Source organism: Nipponia nippon, unplaced genomic scaffold (genome assembly GCF_047370975.1).
Source record: "Nipponia nippon isolate SJK-2023a ecotype South Korea unplaced genomic scaffold, ASM4737097v1 scaffold_22, whole genome shotgun sequence".
Taxonomy (NCBI): Eukaryota; Metazoa; Chordata; class Aves; order Pelecaniformes; family Threskiornithidae; genus Nipponia; species Nipponia nippon.
In genome coordinates this window covers 2,307,216-2,322,447 of record NW_028262339.1, presented here as the reverse complement: position 1 = coordinate 2,322,447, position 15,232 = coordinate 2,307,216, and the positions used below count along the sequence as shown (strand labels likewise).

General features: G+C 41.1%; 1 protein-coding gene across 9 annotated transcripts in view; it reads right to left on the bottom strand.

Annotated features, from left to right (window-relative positions):
- LOC104009742 (growth hormone receptor) overlaps positions 1-15,232 on the bottom strand; it is a 159,749-nt gene that overhangs the window by 57,131 nt on the left and 87,386 nt on the right. For all 9 annotated transcript variants that reach the window (XM_087760382.1, XM_087760381.1, XM_087760386.1 and 6 more), the window contains one exon: positions 14,055-14,134. In XM_087760382.1, coding sequence (XP_087616508.1) covers positions 14,055-14,124 — 70 coding nt within the window. In that variant the 5' untranslated portion in view covers positions 14,125-14,134. The remainder of the gene's footprint in view (positions 1-14,054; positions 14,135-15,232) is intronic.

The window sequence follows — 15,232 nt, the reverse complement described above, 5'->3', positions numbered from 1 at the left end:
CTTTTGGCTTAACAAATGGGAAAAAACCCCATGTTGAATTCCAGCAGTAACAAGATCTCATAACTGAAAAACAGCATTTAACAATAATTTACAATCAAACCTTCTGTTACAAAGTTGGACAAGACAGACCAAACACTAACACTGATAGATGCAATCCTTGCACAGTTTATCCTGTAACTAGAACTGCTACTTAAGTCTATTAGTTAGATAAACTGGTGAAGCAGAATATCAAGCATGCTGTACTGGGGGGATAAGATAACATGTCAGACTGGGAGCTCTGCAAGTAGGATATAATTATTTTGAGATGGTCAGCACTTCTGGAAAGAAGCCCTCACCTCCTGCAGAACACCAACTGGAAGCTGTCGCTCACTTATCTCAACAAAACATTCACAAGATTGCACCACATGCAAATGTGCCAGATTCTTGACTTGTGGAGGAAAGAAAGGGCTACCCAGAGAAAAACCTACTTCAGACAATGAGCAGAGTTCATGACCTTGGGAAAGTAGACAATAGCAGTTGGATATTTTGGGCAACCACATTAAATTCTACTGGTTTTGTCTTTGCTACCTCTCTTAACATGAAGTCTCGTTCAGGAAGTATTTTTGTAGACAAGGATGTAACTACTTAACTGGCTTGGCCAGAAATGGGAGGTTGAACAGTCTCAGTTGTGACAGCTGGATACCCCGAAAGAGCTCCCAGTGCATCCTTTCAAGAGCAAAGTCTTGCCTTCTACCTCTGCAAAGCATGGCATAATCCAGCCAGAACTTTAATTCTGAACAGCCCTAGGTGCATTGAAAGGCACGTGCCAAGAGTAACAGGAGCTACCTTGGGTTTTTCTGATTAACTTCTACAGCTTCCTATTGTGCAAATGCTATGGAGTCAGAAAGGAAAGATAATAAGTTATTGATCTCACATCCATTTCATTACTTGTGGAGTTGCCCTAGATGCAAGTGTTTTTCCTGTGAAGTGGCTTGATATAGATCTTCACAGCATGAAGAGCTGAGCTCTGGAGCCAAGTGGAGGCATCCTTGGATAACAGGGCAATTGTCTGACTAAAACAGATGAGGCAGTTACATTCAAAGCTAACTAAACTAGTTAGCAAGACCAAACATCCACTACAAATCCACTGAAGAATACACTGGAGAATGAAACAGTTCACTAGAAAATAAATTATGTTGTCTATATATACACACCACCATTTTCCCACATTGTTCACCAGTGTTTTATACCTTTCTAATAAATCACTCATATTTTCTTTGCCCTATGAAATAAATGGACTTAATTAAGTGGTGTAGAATGATCAGACCAGTGACTTATACTTCCAAACACCTCACTCAGATGAACCCCAAATATCAACACATAGGCTATGACAGAAAACACTTCTGTGTTACATTCCACCCTCAACCATTTCTGGTGTAGAAGCCCTCTAAAATAGACACTAAGAACTTAAAAAGGCATTTATTTTCCTTGCCAAACCATGAACCACTGGTAATTTCCATTCCTTTAATAATTACTGTTAACTTCCAGAAAAATACTTCATTGCAAGCAAAGATCAACCCAGGATATATACAAGTGGATTAAAACGGATGGTTTGAATTAAATCCTATACAACAGTAACGATAGTTGACATCAGCATTTTCATTGAAATAATTATAATAAGTATTAACTATTTGATCATTATCAGCAAATAATAAATAGACCGTGTTAACATTTATAGTTATTACCTATGTTTGCTTCCCTAACACTTGCAATTTCCTGTTCAAAGTCAAATTATTACATTAATCTTTGTTTTGTACTTCAGTGATGAAGAGACAGAACACAAATTCAAAGGGTATAATGACATTATTTTACTTTGTACATGTTCTTGTTTAAGTTTTAATATTTATTAAATGTTAACACAGTTTTTCCTGGTTTACAGTAGGCATGGGTGGAAAACACTAAGTGCCTTTTAAAAGAAACATGACACACATGGTGCTTGCCAGCCAGGCATGTAATTGTTCTGGTTATTTTGTCTTTACAAAGTAAAAAACAGGGGGTTCTAGAAGATAGGGATTCAAGGGTAAACTCTTGATCCAAGTGAGTTTTCAAATTTGCTTCTAAATTTTCTGTGTCAGCCGTAAAGTCAAGTCTACACATTGCTAGGGGAATAATAAACAAACAAAATCCCAGACTAAATACAGAATAAACATATTTCCTTTCAGTATGTTTCCCTGAATATGTTCTGGGTAACAGTTAGGGATAGCCCACAAAAGACACACTTAGTCTGGGTGGATCTTTTGCATTTCCTCAGCCAGACCGCACGCCATCACTCCAGCAGTGCAGTGCCGAGCGTTTGCATGTGCGCACGCAGGGCTCCAGCAGTCCCCGGAGGGCTCCTGCCCACTCAGATCCTTCTCTTTCACTCCCTTGGCACCATACAGGACTGCACTGGTTTCTGTCCTGTCCCACCACAGAGCTTTCCAAGCAGAAGAGATCTTGTCAATTTAATTTCTGCTTGTATGGACTGTAGAAGGGAAATATCCATAGATGTTTCTGTTGTGGGAGCTGATCATTTATTCCTTTGTTTCTTCTTTTGATTAATTTTTAATCCATGGAAATCCTTCCATTTTATTGCCTGGCATTTTTTAAAGAGCCTTTGCTACAGTGTTGTATCAAAGGCTCTCTGAAGATCCACATTGTAGGGACTGAACAACTATTTTCTGTATGCTTGTTGAAATATTTTTTTGAGTCAGTAGCTATGGGTGACAGACACTAAGTGCCTTTTGAAAGAAACATGACTTATACAGACTCCCAAATATATCATATTCATCCATGCATTTACCAATCTATGTTTTTTTCAAGTTTCTTCCAACTTGCCTTGCCCAGAAGACAAACTTTCTGGTGTGCAATTTCCTTGAGTCCTTTTTTAAAATTGGTGTCAGATTTGCAACATCCCACTTCTTTGGTGCCAAGGCTGATAAGTGATAACTCCCAGCTACACTTAATATTTAACAGTTTCCTGTTGCATTCTTTGAAACTCCCAGGTAAATCTCCTTGACCAGCTTAATGGGAATGAAACGCAGGACTGAACAGAAATTATGCATGGCTCTTTAGATGATATACCGAAAGCCTATTTTATGGTGATTCTATGCCCCTTAGCATGGAATTACCTACTTTGTAAAAGATTTTTAATTATCTGTAGAAAAAAAAAATAATTAAAAAATCCTGTACTTAAGGAAAAAGTCTTCATAGTTTTCTAGAAGTTCTGCAGAAAACTAACCATTGCTGTTACTACTTAATTTTACATTATGTTTGTGTAACGGGCAGAAAGAGAAAGCAAAGTAGAAAAACCTCTTTCTTGTTAAATACCAGCACTTCTTCAAAATTCAGAAGCTAAGGAGTCCTTACCAGTCCGTAGCTCTGCCTCTCATGTACAGCATCATCCCTAGGCTATTCTTCTTCCATAGTTCATTTTTAGCACCTTTCCAATAACAGAGAAGGGAAACGGCCTAGGCCGGGTATTTTTATTCCCCAAGGAGAACCTTGCCAGAGCCTTGTTGTGGAGGGCCACACAACAGCCAAACTTCCCAGCACTCTCTCATTCCTGTTCCCCTTTCCATCATCCTTGGAAGTGGATAATCACCTGGGTACCAGTAACTCTGCTACAGATCATAACAGGGAAGACTGGGGGAGCAGCCAAGGTTGGAAACAACCAACTGGGGGACTGTCCAGAGCCCATTTGACCAAGAATTGTGCAAGGCCTCCAAACGGTGGCTCCAGTTCCTGAAGTACCCAACTGTGCTGCAACCCTGAAAAGCATCCGGGTCTGCTGAGGGTGGTGACCAGCACAAAGCTTTTGGAGTTACTCTGTGTGATTCAAGGATGGCACCTTGTGAAATCCTGCTCTAAAATGTTTCTCTTTTACTTCTGATCCCTTGGAACAGCTGAAGAGAACAGCCAGGTGTGCTGAAATATTGCTGAGGTGGAAACAATGCTCCCACATTTATACTGGTAGGAACCAGGTCTGTTCAGTGATGGCTCTCCAATTCCCAGTCACACTTTTATTCTGTTTCCAATCTCATCCTGACTGTCACTTTTGAAGAGCACAGAATGGAAATTGCGACCTGCTCCTCCACCTGGATGCCCACAAGTCTATGGGGTCAGATGGGATCCACCCGAGGATACTGAGGGAGATGGCAGAGGAGCTCGGCAAGCCACTTTCCATCATTTACCAGCAGTCCTGGTCAACCGTGGAGGTCCCAGATGACTGGAAGTTACCTAATGTGACGCCCCTCTACAAGAAGGGTCGGAAGGAGGATCCGGGGAACTACAGGCCTGTCAGCCTGACCTCGGTGCTGGGGAAGGTCATGGAGCAGATCATCTTGAGTGCCATCACATGGCATGTATGGGACAATCAAGGGATCGGGCCCAGTCAGCATGGGTTTATCAAAGGGAGGTCCTGCTTCACTAACCTGGTCTCCTTCTGTGACAAGGTGACCCACTTAGTGGATGAGGGGAAGGCTGTGGATGTTGTCTACTTGGACTTTAGTAAGGCCTTTGACACTGTCTCCCACAGCATTCTCCTGGAGAAACTGGCTGCTCACGTCTTGGATAAGTGCACTCTCTGCTGGGTAAAAAAACTGGCTGGATGGCCAAGCCCAGAGAGTGGTGGTGAATGGAATCAAATCCAGTTGGCGGCCAGTCACAAGTGGTGTTCCCCAGGGCTCAGTACTGGGGCCGGTCCTGTTCAATATCTTCATTGATGATCTGGATGAGGGGATTGAGTGCACCCTCAGGAAGTTTGCAGATGACACCAAGTTGGGTGGAAGTGTTGATCTGCTGGAGGGTAGGAAGGCCCTACAGAGGGACCTGGACAGGCTGGATCGATGGGCCGGGGCCAACTGTATGAGGTTCAACAAGGCTAAGTGCCGGGTCCTGCACTTGGGTCACAACAACCCCATGCAACGCTACAGGCTTGGGGAGGAGTGGCTGGAGAGCTGCCTGGCAGAAAAGGACCTGGGGGTGCTGGTTGACAGCCGCCTGAACATGAGCCAGCAGTGTGCTCAGGTGGCCAAGAGGGCCAATGGCATCCTGGCTTGTATCAGGAATAGTGTGGCCAGCAGGACCAGGGAGGTGATCGTGCCCCTGTACTCGGCACTGGTGAGACCTCACATCTAGTACTGTGTTCAGTTTTGGGCCCCTCACTACAAGAAGGACATCAAGGTGCTAAAGCGTGTCCAGAGGAGGGCAACGAAGTTGGTGAAGGGTCTAGAGCACAAGTCTTATGAGGAGCGGCTGAGGGAACTGGGGTTGTTTAGTCTGGAGAAGAGGAGGCTGAAGGGAGACCTTATTGCTCTCTACAACTCCCTGAAAGGAGGTTGTAGCGAGGTGGGGGTCGGTCTCTTCTCCCTAGTAACGAGTGATAGGACGAGAGGAAATGGCCTCAAGCTGCGCCAGGGGAGGTTTAGGTTGGATATTAGGAAAAACTTCTTCACTGAGAGGGTGGTCAAGCATTGGAACAGGCTGCCCAGGGAAGTGGTTGAGTCCCCATCCCTGGAGCTATTTAAAAGCCTTGTAGATGTGGCACTTAGGGACATGGTTTAGTGGTGGACTTGGCAGCGTTAGGTTAATGTTGGACTCGATGATCTTAAGGGTCTTTTCCAACCTTAACGATTCTATGATTCTATGAAAGAAAAGGTGCAACATTGCAGACAGTCTCTTGGTTCTAAAAATGCCTTTTATCTTAAATCAGGCAGTGCAAGTTACTGCACAATGATAACTGTATCATTGTTTAAATTCATGAAAAAATGTCACCCCTTCCCATGGTCGTTTCATTGTATACTATGAATGTGCAGTAACAACGATTTCTTTTTCCTGTTACAGATGGGTGGTACTGAAAGCAATTTGCTCTGCATGTACTCCATTGCATGGAATGATTCATTATAACTCATGCAATATGCTTTTATAATATGGATTAGTGTTTATTTGCTTGAGCTACTTTTCCTTCCCCTGATGCACAGTCAACTTTATTAACTTAGTTCATTTGGCTAGTGCAGTACAAACTGTTTAAATAATTCTCATGAAATATAGAACTACATTTAAAATATCAAAACAGAAGTTAAAGTAAAAACTGTAACTAGGAATTTTCTGACTTGTTAGTTTCTTAGATAGTGGTAACAAACTGCTGTGCATGTTTTTGCATCATCTCCATCATCTGATCTTCCTCCTTAAATACATGGACTTAATTACATGTGTGAGCAAAAGTTCATGTTTCAAACTAGCCTCACTGCTTCTCCTCCAAAAGCAAGCCACAAGTGGCTACTGTGAGCCAGCAGTTTTGGGTACAGATCATCCCTGGTAAAGAAGGAACAATTCTGGTTCACAGGAGGACCAGTGTGTGTGTTGGCAGCTTGGCTGCAGTCTATGGGTCTGCTTGGGAGAGCAAAGATGTACATTGGGATTACAAGCCTTGCAGCTGAGAGGAAGAATGACTGACTGCTCCTGACTAACTACAGAGGTGTGGCTAATTTTTGCAAATGACCTCAAAACCCAGCAATCAGAGGACAGCAAATTGGTGAGTTTGTGTTTAAAAGAGAAGAAAATATGACAGCAACTAAGGAGCAATGAAAAAAATCTACACAATAGCAGGAACGTTAAAGATAACAGAGGGAACTGGATGGGAAAACTGTGGCATGTACGTTATTTTGCAGGGCATCTGACCGAAGCTGATTGCTCATGAAGTGTTTTTGGCAGCCTTGTGAGTGAAGATATCCAAAGGCTTGAAACTCTTCAGTAAATGCTGGAGTCACAGATGTGGTTTGGAGGAAAGGACAAAGGAGACAAGTTTCTTGCAATCCAGGTTAGCATTTGAACCATTGGCTCTACTACTCAGTTACAAGCCTAAGTACGGATTTTTAGGGGCATAATTTAAGGCTACTATACCTGAAAATTTCAGCACTATGTTTTTATTTTCTGTGTTTTCTTACAAAATAAAGGCCTGTCTACAATTCATTCCCAGCATGTACCCTCCACTCTTCGAAATCCCAAATCCCTTCCTGTTAAAATATCATGTATGCTCCCAACACAGAAGAAAGACAAGGTGAAATCCTTTCTTCTCAATGTGAGAGCATAGATACTGTCACATCGGCCCAGATAAATGGCTTATCTGAAATATATACTACTGGCTAGGAAGCAAGAGCAGTAAAAGTAACTTAAAAGTGCACAGACTCAAGGCCTTCCCTCAAATTTTTCTACTAGCCATCAAAGCTGTGCCTAATCACAATGGAAAGTGATGATGGAAATACTACTTTGCTCTCTGCCAAACTGAATCTTCCCTCCAGCTGAAATGGCTTAGCCAGATCAGAGTGGTATAACTTATGCTTCCCTGTGCCAAGCTTTCCAATCCTGGCTCCTGGAATGGCTCTATAGCAATTTCTACTACATAATGGAACATTTTTCTTGCTCAGAGATACTTAAACTTCTGGAAATAAGGCAACTATTCTAAAGGCTTTGTCTGCAGGTAAAAGTTTTAAATCCGCATTCTTGATAGTTCTGCCCCTGTCCACGTAAAACAGGATGCACTAAGCTGATCGCGATTTTAAACTTTTCAAGTTTTACTGCCAACTCTGCTTTGGCTTGTGTTCCATACTTCTATAGCTGCATATAACTGAGAAAGTAGGTAACACAGAGAAGGCCTTAGCAAAGACACACCAGCTATAAGAATTAAGAGAAAATGACCACAATGAACAAATGACTACCAACTATATTATGGTACTATTATTTACCAAGAGGAGGCAAGAGAGTTTGCAGCTTAAGCTAAGGAAAGATTCTGCCCTTTTTCATTATCTTTTGTCACTTCCTAACAAGACCAGGATCGTTATATATGCAAATACATCTAGTCTTCCTGATCATCAAAAAAAGTAATTAGAAATAAATACCCTTCATGTATGAGAAACGGCTTGTCACTGCACTGACTGCAATCTATAAAATTTGAGTTTGCCTAAATCAAAAAATGTGTTTTCAGCCAAAACACCACACAGCTATTGATATTTTTTTCTGAATATTTCAAGCCAGGCAACAAAGTCCCTGGTACCTCCTAACTCCATGAACAGATGAACAAATTTCCCTTTCTCAGCAGAGAATATGCTGCAATTCAAAGGCACCTTATACTTAGACTAAGAATTCCTCTGTGTGTCACAAAAGTCAAATCCATGCCTTTAGACAATAGCTGTCTGCTACTTAATTTCATGGTGACAGCAAGAACCCAACTGTTATCCTGACAATCCAGTAAGAAGACCCCTCACCTTGGCTGGCAACAGAAGACCTACAGCGTGAGGCTGAGCAACTATGACACTACCCAGTAGAAAGCACGCAGAATTATGCATACCCAAACAAGGCAGCTATAAGGGTGAGACTCAGTTCAAAATGAAGACACCTGTATTTAGCTCTCTTTATGCAAGGTAGGGCAAAATCCAGTCACCTAAACATCTGTAACTATCTCAGACTGCCTAGTGTATTCTGCCTGCCTTCTAGCCTCTGCTTCAAAAGGCATGGATCTCCTATAGGTCATATGCTCTATCTACAAGTCTCATGCAGATTTTTTGGGTACCTAGAGGATATCCATATGATTCATACATGGATGAGTCTCATCCTTAGGTGTCCAAGCTCCCATGAAGTCAATGGAGAGCTAGTCAATACAGTCCCTGGAACAAACAACAGCTGATGGAGTTGATTTAGTTGCCTGAAAACAGATGTTCAGGGACATTTGAGATGCCTGACCTTAAGTTTTTTATAAAGCTCTTTAAGCTTCTGGCCATTCCAGAAGGATGCAGATGTCCTGCAGGTCCTGTGTCATCTCTGTGAGTCCCATGCAGATGTCTCAGGTGCCCAGGGGTGTCTTTAATAATACTAAAGCCCTATACATGGGTTACGGATACAATCCCTAGCTCTATAATTGGGAGCTTTGACACCCAGTGCACACCTAAACTTAAATGGTTTAATCTGGATGTGGAATGCATGCAAAGTGTCCAGGTACAATAAGCGAGGAGACAACAGCATAACTGTAGCGTTCGTTACATATCAAGGTTATACCGGCGGATCTCCAGCCGACCCGGGCTGGGGAAGGAACAGTCAGCACACACAGTGTGGGTGTTCAGCTTCAATGTTTATTGTGCAGTAGTTTACCTTTATACTCCCAGCAGTAGGCGTGTCATGTTATAAGGGGCGGAGACAAGGGAGGGTCAACCCTTAACTCTTTCCGTACAGCGCGTGATCTTCCGGTCGCCAGCCCTTATCTTTACTACACATAACAAAAGGACGTTTTGATGGAAGTAAAAATTAGATTTGATATGTCTCAGAAGGGAAAATAATTAATCCCACTTCTTATATAAAAATTAGGAAAATAGAGCATTTGAGCATAACAGCTTCATACAATAATTAAAACAACAGTTGTGATGCAAAAAAATAAATACATTTCTAAAATCAGATTAGATAAAAAGAACAATAAATTCAGGCCTGTATCTCCTAAAATTATCATTGTACAAAAACAGTTCACTCAAAAATATTTTTATTGTGCTATCATTAAATATGAATGCATCTCTAAACCTGCTTCAGAAGATGAAATAGCATAGCTGTAATATTCTGGAATAAACTTTGATCTAGTATCAAAAATGATAAAAGACATTTCCCACTTCTTTTCACTGGGAAGAAATTAGTTTTGGAACTGATTGAGCTTATGTATTGTTTTATTAACTGGGACTAATTCCCAGTTTATTCCTCTATGTCCTTATGTGACCTACACTCATCAGTTGTAGAGAAGGAACAAGCAGACAAAACTTATTTTGCTTCCTAAACATTTTGCAACCTGTGTCTGGAGCAATTCCCCTCAACCACTTCTGATGTCAGCAGGTATAGTAAACCAAAATAGCTAGGTGTATGCTGGATATGTATTTGAAACACTGTAATTACATTAATGTAAATATCTCAAACACAAATTGTGTATGTGTACATGAATATAAGCTCTTATTTTTTTCTTGAACCATGATTATTATTGCACAGAATTAGGTGATCTACTCATGAAGCAGTACTCTCTCTTGTTCATGTACCTAATTAACTAAATTAACTAAATTAAACTAAATTTTCAAAATCACACAATTCCCCATCTTCAAAGCAACCTAAATTCTTAGGCGCCTAAGTTCTACTGACTTAACAAAAAATGTCTTCATTATCTGTGAAAACGGGTCTTATGTTTTCAAATCCCTAGGGCACAAGACCCATTTACCTATGGTAATTACACACCTATTAGAAATTACCTTTCCATTATTGCGGCCTTTACACTTTCTTTCTACCACTGCCCATGTTCTGCCCTTTCTGTTGTACAGCACCTTGAGAACACAGACAGCGTGCGGGTCAGCGTCCAGCTGGCAAGAGGCTGCAAGTCCCAAACCTGCTCCGCTCTGACTTACACATGAAGACCTGATGCAGCAGACATACTTGATCACATTTAACATCGCGATCTCAGAGATGGTGGGCACCCCTGTCACTTCACTCCAGCCACAGCCTCAGTTTAAGGAGCTGACAAGCCAAGCTCTTAGCAGAAGGAGAGCATAAAAGCTAGCTAAATCAATGGAAAGCCTCCAGCAGAACTTGGCACCAGCCTGGAGACAGCAAATGGGTGACTAAATGTCCAATATCTGGTCTCGAATGCTGTGCAGTCTTCTGGCCAACTGCTGGCCTCACACTCTCTCCTGCCAGGAGGAAACATGTATGGGATTTCATTGTGTGCCAAGGGTTGATCCGACCCCACTGCACAGAGCCAGCTCAAAGCATGGGCTCTTGTAAGGCTGAACATAAGCTTTACTTTCAAGATGTAAAAGCGTGCAGTTCTTCCATGGATCCTTCCATGTACAGGTCAATATTACACTGCCTCAGTAACGTGCTTTGGTGTAAGATTAGTAACTACATGTAATTTTTTTAACCTGCTGCCATAAAAAATACAATTACTGAACTGGATTTGTTAGGGAACTGTGACACCACAGATCCAGTCCTTCGGGCAACGTATCAGATATGGTACAGGTATGGAGCACATCTAATTAAGTTTATAGGAAAGCCTCAGCAAGACTGTGCTGGGCAGAACTCTCTAAGATTGTCAGGATTCATCACCTAGTAATGACTTGAGAGAGGGGCTGGATGCTCATGAGAACTTTTGCAGATACAAACATATTCACATGGGGGAAAAAAAAAGAAAAAACCCCAGCTAATAAACAGATCTCATCTAATACTCTGTCCTAAATCATGCAAGAATGACAAATGGATGTTCTCTCATGCTGTTATCTCAAATATTCCTGTTCAACTTATATTTCCTTATCTGACTTTCTCAACTGAACGTTTCCCCTACTCAGAATAAATGTTACAGCATTAGAAGCAGTTTAATGGTTAGAAATTTATTTTTGGGACAACAAAGCTTTGTTCCCTTCACACACAATTCTGTAATAATGCAGCGAATCAGGACATACGTATTTAGTATTGTGTCTTGGATTTAAGCACAAGAACACAATTAAAATGTTCTTCATTTTTTGATTCTGAAGGTAAGCTCGTGGAAGTTACTATTTCATCAGTATAGAAAAAGTCACCAGTATAGACAAAAGGTGATGTTGTGGTTAAGTTTTATTTATAACACAGATTTTTACTGAACTTAGGACATCTGGACCATACCTCATCTGCCAAGGATCAAAAAATCCTCATGTGCTCTTAAACCTCGAGAAAGAAATCAATTGGTCCAGTAGACTGCATCTGAGCAGGGATTATTTTTGTCCATTGAATGAATGTACTGTAAAATGCAGACACTAGGGGGGAAGGATCAAGTCAGGACACATTAGTTTTTGTTCTACTGACCATTCTGCAAGAGGCAATGAATAGAAGCTGGTACATGTATCATATTTCACTGTGAAATACTGACTTTCCACATTTCAGCAGAACCAAGGAGGAATTTGCAATTTTTATTTCAGTTCATAGGTCTAACTAAAGAGACTGGTACACAAAGGGGAAAAAAATTAGCTTTATTCTGCAAATGCCTATCAGAAAATTCGTCTTCTTTTAACCAAATCAGAAGACAGAGAAGGATTCAAAATACATTAAATAAAGGCCCCACATTGTTTCAGCCCAATTGTAAAATGAAAATAAACACTTCACTACACACTTCTTAAATAGGCACATTCATTTCCCATGGGACATGTAGGAAGCAGAATGAAAGTATTGCAAGTAGGAAATGAAAGTAGGGAACAAAAGTGAAAACTTGATTCATTCATTGCCTTCAACAGTCAGCTACATTAGGAACTCAAACCAAATTTGGTAAATGTTAAAGAAAATGCCTTAACTAGCAGGGGAGAAGAGAATCTTATAGATGAGCTGGTGTCTGATAACACAGAGGATAAGAGACTGAGCCACATACGTAGAAGTAAATAAACAGAAACCTGTGTTTTCCCTATCTAAAACCCTTTTTTAATAAATAAAATTAACTTTATGGAAGAATTCTCTGAAAACTGATCATTTGAGTTCCAATTATATCTTATTTCAGCTTAATGTCTCCATTAACAACAAAGTAATACCACTTATATCTCTCTAGCACTTCTGCAAATATGGATATCTAGAAATTTTAAGTATGCAACTCCAAGAAAATGCAGAACTGTATCAGGGCAAAGGAGGATGATAATACCTTTAAACTGTAGGACAGTTATGACTACAGGCAACTATGCCATAGCCCTTTGGTTTAGTACCATATTCTAAAACTAACACTAGAAAGGCTAATGAAACATGGCTTGCAACTTTATAGGTATGTAATTTGCATTCAGTAACACCTAAGTATGGAGCTAAAGGAAAAAAAAGAAATTGAGAGATGTGAGAAATTTTCATTGAAAATTTTAACAGTTTATTTACAGCTTATTGTGGAAGCTGTTTTTACCCCACTTTTTCCAAAATTACTCCTCAAACTGCCCTCTGACTTTTCTACTAACGCTGATTTTGGCTAGGAGGTCAGGAGGGGCACCTGCTTACAGAGCCACCCTTCTGCAGCTGCTCTGTAGCTCTGGGAGAAGCAGCGACACATTCGTATAAAATCAGTAATTATGGAAAACTGTTATTGCTCTCTCCAAAGGCCAGAACAAGACAGAGCAGACTAGGTTAATTTGTATTTGCTTACAGGAGCAGATCATAACCAGCATAAGCAAATCAGTCTGACAGAACGTAAAACTCCCACTGAAGTTAATGGGATTTTTTTGTTCTAAATGAGTAAAAGACCAGTCCCAAAGGACCAGCCAGAGGCAAAGCAGGCCTCTGGGTGATACAGAAATGGTTCTAAATCATTGCTGGTTGCAACAAGAAAAAGCATCAGAGAAAGCTCAGCTGGAGTGAGTACTTTCCAGCCCTGCATTTAATTTAGAAGATGGAAGAATTGAGGTGAATAAGGATGGGAAGGAGAAGAACTGTGGAAAGCCAGAGGTACATTCAGTGGATGTGAACCCTGGGCAGATCTGTTGAATCATGAACACCACAGGATATGCATTCAGAGCTTCTCCTAACTAAAAAGGCTTCTACTGGCCTGGCTGGTTGAGGCTACATGTTCTTTTCAAATCCCTTTTATAACCTCTACTCAAGAATTTCTAAGTGTATTTCTTATGAAACTTGTTCATATTGCCCTCAGACCCAACACATACAGTCTTAAAATGCTTCCTCCATACTCCAAAAAAGTTTCTATAAAAAATTAACCCCATACAATTCTTTCATAACTTCAGTACCCGAGCAAAGAAAATCCAGATATCTAACACCAACATTGATCCAGCCTGTTTACACATCACACACCTAACGCTATGAAATTCACCTTCATTCTGCAACACGTTGTCTGAATCTCATCCATCTTTAGATTAACTGACATATTTTTCACATTTCACATGATGTACCCAGGTTACTGCAATCAAGGAACATGCATAGTCCTGACACATATAATATAAAAATACTCTTTATATAAAGTTATATATATACACACACACCCCAAAGGCACAGAAAGGTATCATAAAACTTACCATCACTTGCAGAAAGTGAGTCATTTGCACAGACCAGTGCCAAAGTAAACAGCAGATGCCGAAGATCCATACCTCTAATTCTGTAATAATAAAAGACATGAGAGTTTCTTTATAAACTGATATTACTAACTAATATTACATGACATTTAAACTAATAGCTAGTTTTATTGAATTTCTGATTGGATTTAAACCAGAAATGTATTTAGTTTACGGTTTATTGCCTCATAAAGTCATACATCATCTTGCAGTCTAGGACAGACAGTAAATACTATCTTTTAAGAGAACTAGCTTATGGGTCTCTAGTTCATTTAATATAGAGGGGGAAAAAAAATCAGTATTGTCAATCTCTAGCTTGCTTCTAGGGAGTAACCACACTCCCTTCACAGCAGCCTTTGGGGGATGGATCCCAATGAGTAGCCTAGGTTAAATGTGAAAGTAGGAAAAGAACAGTCTCTCTTTCAGGGAACAAAGAGATGATGATCCCCTTTCCAGCTCATGCTCCTCTGAAGCTGTGTTCATCTTTGCAGGTCAGGTATAACGCTTCCCAGATGTAGGACTACATGCAGTAAAAATGAGAGGAGTGATGCAGTCTAATAAGCCAGCTCCCACACTAGAAAGTCAAATGGCTGTTAGCAGAGAAACACCGGCTTAGTACCTACTGCCACTACCAGCGGCAAGCAGCACTCCAGGAGCTGAGAGAGCAGCAGTAGCTGTGAGGCAGCAAGAATGAGAGTAACCCGGTCTAATTCTCTGTTCTGTTTCCTACCGGCATCCTGCACAACCCTGAGCACATGCCTTGGTGCCCCTGCTCTGCCATGCTGCTCTTCAGGTGCTGCCATGGAGGCTGTCTCACGTTGGAAACTTCTACCCATGTAATTTCTGAGAAGGCACCTTCTGATGGACCTGAGCACATCCACAGAAGCCACACAACCTCCAAGCATACAAGCCTTTACAACCCAAGCATAACCCAACAAGCCTTTACAACCTCCCCAGAAAGCACGCTCCTCCTTCTCCCTAATTCATCTGCACCACACACGCATATCCTACAACCCCATCACACGATCCTGTTTGAGGGACACTACTTTTCTCACGCCGTTATCACCAGTATCTGATAACAACAGGGAAGGGCAGAAGCTGGGCTATGCTGGACTTGCGGGCAGTGCAGCCTTCTGCACAAA